This window comes from Artibeus jamaicensis, unplaced genomic scaffold (assembly GCF_021234435.1).
Source record: "Artibeus jamaicensis isolate MK-2021 breed Jamaican fruit bat unplaced genomic scaffold, CSHL_Jam_final contig_76, whole genome shotgun sequence".
Taxonomy (NCBI): domain Eukaryota; kingdom Metazoa; phylum Chordata; class Mammalia; order Chiroptera; family Phyllostomidae; genus Artibeus; species Artibeus jamaicensis.
This window is the reverse complement of record NW_026521954.1, coordinates 12434107-12444326: the sequence shown is the minus strand read 5'-3', so window position 1 is coordinate 12444326 and position 10220 is coordinate 12434107. Positions and strand designations below refer to the sequence as shown.

At 42.3% G+C, this 10220-nt stretch overlaps 1 protein-coding gene across 4 annotated transcripts in view; it reads left to right on the top strand.

Moving 5' to 3' along the window:
* The first annotated feature begins 352 nt into the window (after positions 1–352).
* TBC1D19 (TBC1 domain family member 19) overlaps positions 353–10220 on the top strand; it is a 117144-nt gene continuing 107276 nt past the window's right edge. For 3 of the 4 annotated variants that reach the window (XM_037156734.2, XM_037156733.2, XM_037156732.2), the window contains exon 1: positions 353–580. In XM_037156734.2, the coding sequence (XP_037012629.1) occupies positions 482–580 (99 nt within the window). In that variant the 5' untranslated portion in view covers positions 353–481. The remainder of the gene's footprint in view (positions 581–10220) is intronic. The other variant, XM_037156737.2, reaches the window with a different exon arrangement.

Below are 10220 nucleotides of genomic sequence, written 5' to 3'. Positions count from 1 at the left end.
TCAAGTGCCCTAACCAAGTTCACACAGCTAGTGTCAGAGCCTGATAATTCTTGCAAATAATTGGCTGTGCCATTGTATGCACAGCCCTGTTTCTGCAGAGATTGAAACGTAGACGAGGAAGGTTCAACCAACTCTCTGAGTTCCCCTTCTGCATCGGAGCCGGTGTGGCTCTGGAGGAAAGAGCTCCTCCTCTTCTTGCCTTTCAACCACAAACTAAGCAGGAACAATGCAATGAAAATCTACTCTCTCTCAGGTCGTTTTCCGCTCTCGGAACGCAGGTGCTGGAACCATGGGCGCGGAGGGGACCAGAGAGGAACGGACACACGGCCCGGCAGTTGCCTGGTAACGCCCACTGAGGAGTAGCAGCATAATAGGGTCCGGGAGAAGTGTCTCTAGCTCTAAGTGGGACCCCGTAGCCGTTCTCTCGTTCTCCCGGTGCCCACGGGCTGTCTCCGCCGCTTGGCGGGCTAGAGCAGGGGAAATGTTGCAGGAGGAGTCCGATCTGTCTCTCATTATTGCTCAGATAGTCCAGAAACTCAAGGGCTCCAATTTGTACTCTCAGTTGGAACGGCAGGCCTGGGTAAGTGAGGCCGAGTGGGAAGGGGTGGGAATGGGTATGGCTGTGGCGCTGCCTCCAGTCTCCCCTGGCACCCCGCTGATCTCAGCTAGAGCCCGCCTCTGGCCTCTCGCTCTCTGCTCCTGTTAGCAGAACACCCTCTTTCCAAGTCCGCTTGCTCAGCCTCGCACTCGGGGTGATAGATTTTTGAAGAGGGGTGGGGCGCATCATGCCTTTCTTGAGGCTGCAGAAATGCTACAGCTGTTTATTCGTATTATAGCCCTTTACAGGGTCTACATTTTTAAGCTGCTGGAATCGGTGGAGGTAGTTTGAACCACGCTTTTCCCCTCAGTTTTTCTGTTCTGTTCTGTTCATGGGTTTGGACTCCCAGGTGCCTCTTTGCTTTAGTATCAACCGCCTTGCACTCTGCCCTCCCTGCAATAATTCATTCTCTATACATCCACCCAGCATTTTTTGAGAATTTTCTAATGTGCTAGGTTCTTTAATGCAGAGATTCATCAAGAGATATTTTCTTTTTGTGTGTATGTGTGAATGTCATGTAAATGGAATTACACAGTATGTAAATTTAAATTTTTTTATTTGTCGGTGGTAGTTGACATACAGTGTTATTTTGGTATCAGATGTACAACATAGTGATTAGATATTTGTATTGTTCAATATAGTTTACCAGGAAGTGACCTCGGTAAGTTTAGTTCCCATATGAGTTCTGTTTTTTTTTCTTTAATTGCTGAGTAATACTTCATTGTTTGGGTAGACCGTGAATTGTTTATCTATTCCTTGGATGCTGGGCACAAAGTTATGGGTTGTTTCCAGTTATAGGGATTATGAGTAAGGCTGATATATACATTATGGTATAGGTTTTTGTTTGAATATTTATTTTCCCCTCTCTGGGATAAAAACCTAGGATTAGAGTTACTGAGTTGTGCAATAAGTGTATGCCTAATTCTGTAAGAATCTGACACACTTTTGCAAAGCGTCTGTAGCATTTTGCATTTCTACCAGCAATTATGAAAGGTCAGTCGCTTCGCATCTTTCCTAGTACTTGATGGCAGTTTATATTCTGTACATTTTTCTTTTTTTAACTTATATTTTATTGTTTGTGCTCTTACCATTGTCCCAATTTTTTCCCCTTCGCCACCCTCCACCCCAAGTCTCTCAAGCAATCCCCGTATCATTGTCCATGTCCATGGGTCAAGCATGTATGTTCTTTGGCTACTCTATTCCCTATGCTGCACTTTACATCCCCATGACTATTCTGTAACTACGAATTTGTACTTCATAATCCCCTCACCTGTTTCACCCATCCCTCTGACCCCACTTTCCATATGGCAATCATCGCAACCATCAAAATATTCTGTATATTTTTTTTCTGTTAATTGCTTGGTAATTTTGGTTTTTAGATTCAATTATTGATATATATGTATTCATTGCCACGTTATTGTTCATATTTTTTATATTCTTCTTAAAGAAGGCGCTTTAACATTTTATGTATATTGGTTTAGTGATGCTGAACTCCTACATAACATTTTCTTGTCCGGGAAGCTCTTTATCTGTCCTTTAATTCTAAACGATAGTTTTTCTGGGTAGAGTAATCTTGGTTGTATCTCCTTGCTTTTCATCACTTTGAATATTTCTTGCCAATCTCTTCTAGCCTAGCTGACAGTCTTATTGGAACTCCTTTGTAGGTAACTAACTGCTTTTCTGTGCTGCTTTTAAGATTCTCTTGTCTTTAATTGTGGTGTGTCTTGGTGTGGGCCTCTTTGTGTTTATCTTGTTTGGGTTCCTGGGATTCCTGAGATTCCTGGGATTCCTGGGATTCCTGGACTTGTATGTTCATTTCCTTTAACAGGTTAGAAAGTTTTTTTTTTTTTTTGTCATTAGTTTTCTAAATAGGTTTTCAATATCTTGCTCTTTCTCTTCTTCTTCTGGCACCACTATGATGTGAATATTGGTGTACTTGAAGTTGTACCAGAGGTGCTTGTGCTATGATTATTTCTTGGACTCTTTTTTTCTTCTTGCTGTGCTGATTGTGTGGTTTTTGCTTCCTATACTCCAGATCCCTTAATCTGCTTCATCTGCAACTTCTTCTTTTCTGTTACTATAGTTTTTATTTCTGATTTGTTCTTCTTTATGGTTTCCATGTCCTTTTTGTATGTGGTTGAAGTTTTCACTAAGTTCATCTAAGTTTATTGAGCATCCTTATAACCAGTGTTTTCAACTAAGCATCTAGTAGATTGTTTTGAATTCTGATCTAGTAGACTGTCTGTCTCCATTTAGTTTGGTTCTTTTTCTAGAGTTTTGTTCTGTTCTTTCATCTGGGACATGTTGTTTGTTTTCTCATTTTGGCCACCTCACAGTTTTTGTTTCTATGTATTAGGTAGAGTTTCTGTGACTCCCTGGCTTGGAAGAGTGGCCTACTATAGTAGGTGTCCTGTAGAGTCCGGTGGCACAGCCTCCCCTATTACCCATGGGTACTTGAGGTGTGCCCACCATGTAGACTGCGTACACCCTCCTTTTGTAGTTGAGCCATGAGTGCTGTTGACAGGTCAATGGGAGAGATTTACCCAGGCTGATCAGCTGCAAGGACTGGCTGTGACCACTGACCACCAACCTCTGACCACTGTAAAAGATAAGCTGTGCAGCGGCCCAGTCCACAGAGCAGGACTTCAGCAGGGCGCTGGTGCCCACTGAGTCTGCCTTGTGAGTAAGTCACTTGTGGAGGTGGTTGGGTGGTAGTGTTCCAACATGGTCTGTAGCTGTCCACTAGGTGGACACTAGCCTCACTGGGGCCCCCCAGAAGGTGCAGGCCAAGATCAGCCACTACCTGTGTTCTGACTGGGGCCACCCGGTGTAAAGTACAAAGTGATCTGCAGTTGGCTGGTGCTTGTGCTGGGTTTGGAGGTGCCCAAGTGAGTCCCTGCTGTGAACCAAGGCCGTCTGCTGCTGGTGCCGGGCCTGGGGCCACTTACCCATAGGCACAGGGCACATTCAGGACACATGCTACGTGTTTGAGAGAATTTAGGAAAATATGATGCATGAACCAAGAGAAGCCATTCGTATGGAAAAGCCTCTGGAAACAGGTCGGGTGCGTCCAAAAGTTTGGTGGGGCAGGGCCTTGGGGAATCACCAGGGTGGGGCAAACAGTATGAACCAAGATGATAGAGTCTCAGATAGGGCACCACCTGGCTACTCTGTTGGGCGAAGGCCCGGGAAAGGGAAAATGGCTTGTGCCAGCACTCCTGTCTGGGAGAAAGCTGCCCCCCAGCTCCTGCCCAGATGCCAGACACTTCAGGTCTTCCCCATATGCCTCTGGTGCCTTTTAATCTGCTCCCATGCTGTAGCTCAGAGGGAGTGAGTCCAAGTAAGTCTGTGCTTGGGCCCTTTAACAGGAACTGTCTGGGACTCTTGGAGTTTGTCTTTCACAGCCCCAGTTCCCTCTGGTTTTCATAGCCAGAAGTTATGGGGACATATCTAAGGCACTGGAGCCCTGGCTAGGAGGCCTGCTGTGGGTCTGGGCCCCCTCCTTCTCGATATACCCTCCCAATTTTTATCCGCCACGTGTGGATGTGGCACCAGCCCGTTCTGTGTCCCTGCCTCTCCTACCAGTCTCGATGTGGTTTCCACTTTAATTCTGCAGTTGTAGAACTTCTATTCACTCTATTTCTGGCAGTTCTGAATAATGGTGGTTCTGCAGTTTAGTTCTGATTTTGAGGTGGTTGTGCAAGGAGGTGAGCCATGTTTACCTGTGCTGCCATCTGGAATTGAAGTCTCTGATGTCATTTTATTATTAATTAATTTTTATCTGTTCGTCATATTGTTCTGGTTGGAGAGTAATGATATCTCATTGTGATTTTAATTGCATTTCCCTAATGACTAATGATATTGAGTATCTTACCATGTTTATATTTTCTTTGGTGAAGTAGTCTGTTCAAATTCTTTGCCCATTTAAGAAAATTGTTATTCTCTTATTGTTGAGTTGCAAGGATTCTTTATATAAAAGACACAGGTCCTTGATCAGATATTCATCTTGCAGATATTTTCTCCTAGTCTGTGGTTTATCTTTCCATTTTCCTAACTGGGTCTTTCAGATAGCAAAAAATGTTCATTTTCATGGCATACGTTTTTTTATCAATTTCTTCTTTTATGATTTGTGCTTTTTAATGCCCTAAGAATTTTTTCCTAACTCTTTTGTTCTGGAAGTTTTATAGTTTTAGCTTCTACATTTGGATCTGTGACTCATTTTCAGTTAACTTTTGTGTGCGCCTCTCCCTCGTGTGAGAGGTGAGTTTGGGCGGGCGCTGTGGCGTATGCTCTTCTGAAGTGTCAGGCTGTCCCTTGAACACCTGTGCCGCAGAAGAGCCCCCTGCGGTCCCTTGCTCTGCCCCCAGTCTTTTGTTCCCAGTCTTCTATGTGGACACCTCTTGTTAGAAACTGACAACTTGTTCCTAGTGTGGCCGTGTCAGTTTGCATTCCCGCCAGCAGTCCAGCAATGGGAGCTTCTGCTGCTCCACATCCGCACCAGGGCTTGGAGTTGTAGGTGTGGCCACTGTAATGGCTGTGTTGTAATATCTCACTGTTGCTCTGATTTGTAGTTTTTTATTTTTAAAGATTTTATTTATTTTTAGAGGGGAAGGGAAGGAGAGAGGGAGAAAAATATCAACATATAGTTGCCTCTTGTGTGTCCCCTGCTGGGAACTGGCCTGTGACCCAAGCATGTGCCCTGACTGGGAACCGAACCTCGATTTTTTGGTTTGCAGGCCTGCACTCAATCCACTGAGCTACACCAGCCAGGGCTTGATTTGTAGTTTATTAATGACATATGATACTAAGCATCTTTTCATATGCTTATTAGCCATCTGCATGTCTTCTTTGGTGAGATATGTGTTTGGGTCTTTCGCCCCTTTTTAATTTGGGCGTTTTCTTATTGTTGAGTTTTGAGAGTATCTAGTATGTACTTGGCACAGGCCTAGGCCCAGGGCATACAACAGTGACTGGGCTGAAGTAGTGCCCTCCCGAAGAGGTGACATGTTACAGATCAATACGGGTCCACAATCCCTTACCCAAAACCTGGGGCCGGATAGGTTTTGATTTCAGATTTTTTCCCAAGTTTTAGAAAGGTAATTTATGCATATCCTGTATGGTATTTAATGTCCCTACTGTGATCTTGCCACACCCAGTAATTTTACACATTAACATTTATGTAACAAAATGTATGAATTTTCACACTCAATGTAAAAAGTAAGGACTATAAATAACCTCATGTCAATTCCGGTCAGATCAGATTTTGCCTTCAAAAAAGTTGAAGTTGGGACAGATTTTGCCACCAATGCACTTACACAAAGCTTTGGTTTTCAAACTTTTTGGGTTTTGGAATTTCAAATAAAGGATTATGTATCTGTACCTGTAACATCCAACAGTTTATGGCCTTAATGTAATAAAAAGTAGGGCAAGGAAATAGGAAGATAAAGCAGTGGGACACCATAAGACGTGCATTTGATTGGTTCTTTAGAACAATAAAGTAACAGACCTATAATGTTATAGATTCATGAAGCTATTACTATAGATTTTTTTTAAAGTAATGCAATCTTGGACTTGAAAAAAATGTGATATCTTTGCCTTAGTTTATATCCATTAGCTCAGACATTCAATAGAAATCTGCCAACTCTTAAAAGGCAACTTTATAATCAGCTTTGATAATGTACTTTTAAACAACTGGCTGTGTTTGTTACATGCCTTTAAAATTTTAATTTAGAGGGTATTCTCCTGTACCAGCATTTTCTGGACTGCCTACATTTCATGTTTGCATTTACTCAGAGAGTGCTGGAGGACCGTGGTCCAACTGAATTAGAAAAATAAAATCACACAGAACATTTCTAAGCTGGTATAAATGAGTTTTAGACTTCTTCCCTACTAGTGATCTCTTTTAGTATTATGATTCAACGTGGACTCTTTTAATGTATCCTTTTATATATTGAAGTTTAATTATTTAAGATATTAATGCAATGACATGGAATTTTGTGTTTCTAGAAAGGGTTTTTTTCTAAGTTTCCTGAGTTATTTTGTTATGAAGTCACCCTGTATCTTCAAATTGCATTTGCTCACTCATCCTCTGGACATTAGAATAATAGCCCAAATCCAAATTTGGTGTCTAGACCGGATCAACATCATTGCTTTGTATTATGCATTATTTGTATTAAAAATGGATGTTGTGGTGAAACCTCAAATGTTATTTCCCTTCCATTAAGTATTTAATAAGTCTTGTTGCTCAGATTGTTATTATAAATAATAGAATTGTGAAAGGAAGGAACCTGAAAGAAGATCGTCTTCAGAGAGAGAAGTCACGTAAACAATGGGTGTCGTCGTAAGTCTAGACCCAGAGTGCCTCAGGCCGGTGCTCTTTCCTAACAGACTTAGGAGGCTATGTCTCAGATATTGTTTTGTAGTCATTGTTACCAGAATACGTACCACATATAGAGAGAGAATTTTAGAGATCATAAAAAGGAGAAAAGAAACTGACCTTCATTTATTATTTATTTTAGGAAAATAAAATTTAAATGGCTTTACTTAAAGAGATTTTAACTGAATACATTTTGTGCAAGGCATTGGTAGATAGAACATATATTGGTATTGAAAAGCCTGTGCCATGATTATAGCTTAGTATTGTCTGGGTTTTTTCCCCAGTTTCTGTCTCTCTAGGGTGGGATTTGGCATATACTAGGGAATGCTCCTGATTGGACTACTGCAGTTGATATGTAGATAAGTAATTCAGGGACTCCGATTGAGTTCGGTGTGAACCAGGGAGTGATACTATCCTTACCCATACCTACCTTGGCTGTGGTCATGCCCTTTAATTGTGGGAAGTAAGACAGTGAGGAAGTGGAAAATGGTGCATAGGATTTCAAAATAAGGAACCTCTTGTCTTCACAGAATGTATGGACTGGAGGAATAAGATACCTATTAAAATGTGGGTTTGCTCTGTGTAAGTATATCTTTTCATACTTTATTTCAGCACTGAGTTACTTAGAGAAGGTCATGTAAGATTCTTGTTGAAATAATTAGGTAAGGCCAAGTTAAAATGAGAGGAAAAAATTGGTTAGTAAATGCGAACCAAAGACTGTTTTAGGCATAAAGTATTTTATGAAAAGAGGCTAAGAAATAAAGATGTGGAGTAAACAGGGATAAAACAGCCAGTGCTCCAGAGCAGTAGGTCAGCTTGGGACGTCAGCACACGAAAACCAGTGAGGGATCCGTCTGCAGGTGAGAGAAACGGGAGCAGGGCTCCCGTCGCGCCGCACAGACGGAGCAGAAGGCATGGTCAGCTTGCACAGAGCCAACATTTCCAGCTGGAACTCAAACTCGTTCTTGGCTGCAATGCATGTCTACCAGGACTACTTGGATTACAGAAACGAATCTAGCCAACAGTTTTAGAAAGAACCAAGAGTACTAGGAAGAAATGGAGATACCGAACTCAACATGTTTTAATGAGCCTCTCTTCTGTGGTGGTGATAGGTGCTCGACAGAAGATAGATCAAGTCCAGAGAAGTTACATGAATGATAAAAGAATGTTGGGGGATTCATGTGACAAAGGGTATTATATCTTTTTAAAAAATCATACTTACCTCTTAGTTTTGTGTTTGTGTTTCTCCATACATTGTGAGTTCCTTGAGAGTAAGGGGGGACACTGTCTTCTTTTTCCGTTTATACCCAACAGCTGACACATAGGCAGTGTTCAGTCCATTATCGAAAGAAGAAGGCAAATGAAAAGGCATGTACTAAGGTATAAATATACTGAATGGAAATGGCCGGGGATGGGGAAGGCTTGGGTAGCATTCGAGGTGCGAGGATGGCAGTGAATTCCCAGTGTAGGAAGAGGGAGAAGGCTGAGCATGTTCCAGGCCTAGGGCACTTCTAGAGAGAGATTGCACAGGCTGTGTGGGACTAGAGTTTTACAGGATTTAAATGCCAGGACGAACTTGCCTTTGTTCTGTAGGCAGTGAATGGGGTCACTGAGGCGTTTTGAGGAGGGTGAAGATGGGAAGGTGGTTTTTAGGAATAAGGGGAGACTTCGGCCTCCTTCCCTTCTGTGTGCCCCCTCACACTACTGCCGCTCCGCACAGTGCTGGTGCGCTGGAGCGTCCCCTTGCTGCTGTGCACTGGGCCCTAAGGCTTTGCTCCATTTTCCCGTTTCTTCAGTTAGAATAATTGTCCCTTTCTCTATGGATCAGACCTCTGTCGTAACATTTTCTTTTTTAGAGTAGAGTTGGCTTTTCGTATTGGCTATTTTCCAGACTAAAAATTCCGGAGAAGAAGGACAATGTCTCAGTCGTTCTGTGTTCTCCATCAGATTTTGCGGGTATACGTCTGAGGAATCCGTAGTGCAGATGGGTTCATTGAAAACATGTTTATGAAGAACTGACTACGGGATAGCTTTTGTGCTGGGTCTGAGGGTACAGAGACGAAGGACACTTGTCCTCAGGAAGGCACTTGTCCTATAGTCCAGTGCAGTGATTCTCAAAGTATGATCTGCGCGTCACTGGTATGGAGGTTAAAACTATTTTATATAATGCAATAAATAATGTGTATGATGTGTAATACAATGATGCCATTTTTAAAGGTAAAATTTTATTGTGCTGACCTTTGTGCTCATGGGAAAGCGCAGTGGCAGTGGGTTCAACTGCAGGTGCCTTGGCGCACACCAGGGAATGGGCACCAAACTGCGCCGCAGTCACTGCACTCGTCCCACCCACGTGTGTGTTAGCGGGGCCAGTTTCACCTGGGTGTTCTTAGTGCAACAGCAAACGGTTATTTACTTCAGTCTGATGTCGGGAAAACACATCTTTTTAATATTCTGTTTGAGGAAACGGAAGTACGCAGGAGGCATTTCTGCTGTTTATCGAAATGAGATGATTATCAAGGGGAAAGGCCTTCCTGTAATTAATTGACTGAGTTACAAGTAGAAATGTTTTTTTTTAATGAAATATTGTTTTTACTTGAAAGAGTGATTGACAAACTATTGTTTAGGTATTTGGCAGAAATTGTTTCTAAAATGAACAAAGTGAGCCTCACTTCAGGGAAAACCATTATGTGTTGCCAATGATAAATAAAATTTAAACTTTAAATACAAATTAGATTCTGTAAAGCCGTGTCCACCACTGTGGACTTGATGGTTTTCCAAAACTTAGAGACTTTTTGGTGCTATTGAGGGGGATGCCACCGAATGTTACTTTCTCATATTGTTTAATGAGATGTGTCCACTGTGTCACTTAGTTAATACATTTGAGATGATCAACACTTAATGTTACCAAACCATGTATAGAGAGAAGAGTGATTCAAAAAGGAATACAGGTAAATACATGTTTGTGTAACAAAATATAAAAAATGTATTGACATTTGGATTCAACTTTGCAGCAGATCTTCAGGAAGCAACTGCTTGTCCCGTGTTGGTGTGCTCTCCGAGGGGGGTCAGCATTGCTGGAAAAATGTGTTGCGCACCCTTCTCTCTTCCAGGGACACGTCTGTGTGACAGCGGTTTTTCCCACAGGCGTCAGTCCAACAATGTGAATGGGACGTTACGTCAGGTCAAAGGACCGAGCTGGGTGTCGTTCCACCACACGTCAGGGTTTCAAAAATTAAGACTGTCTCT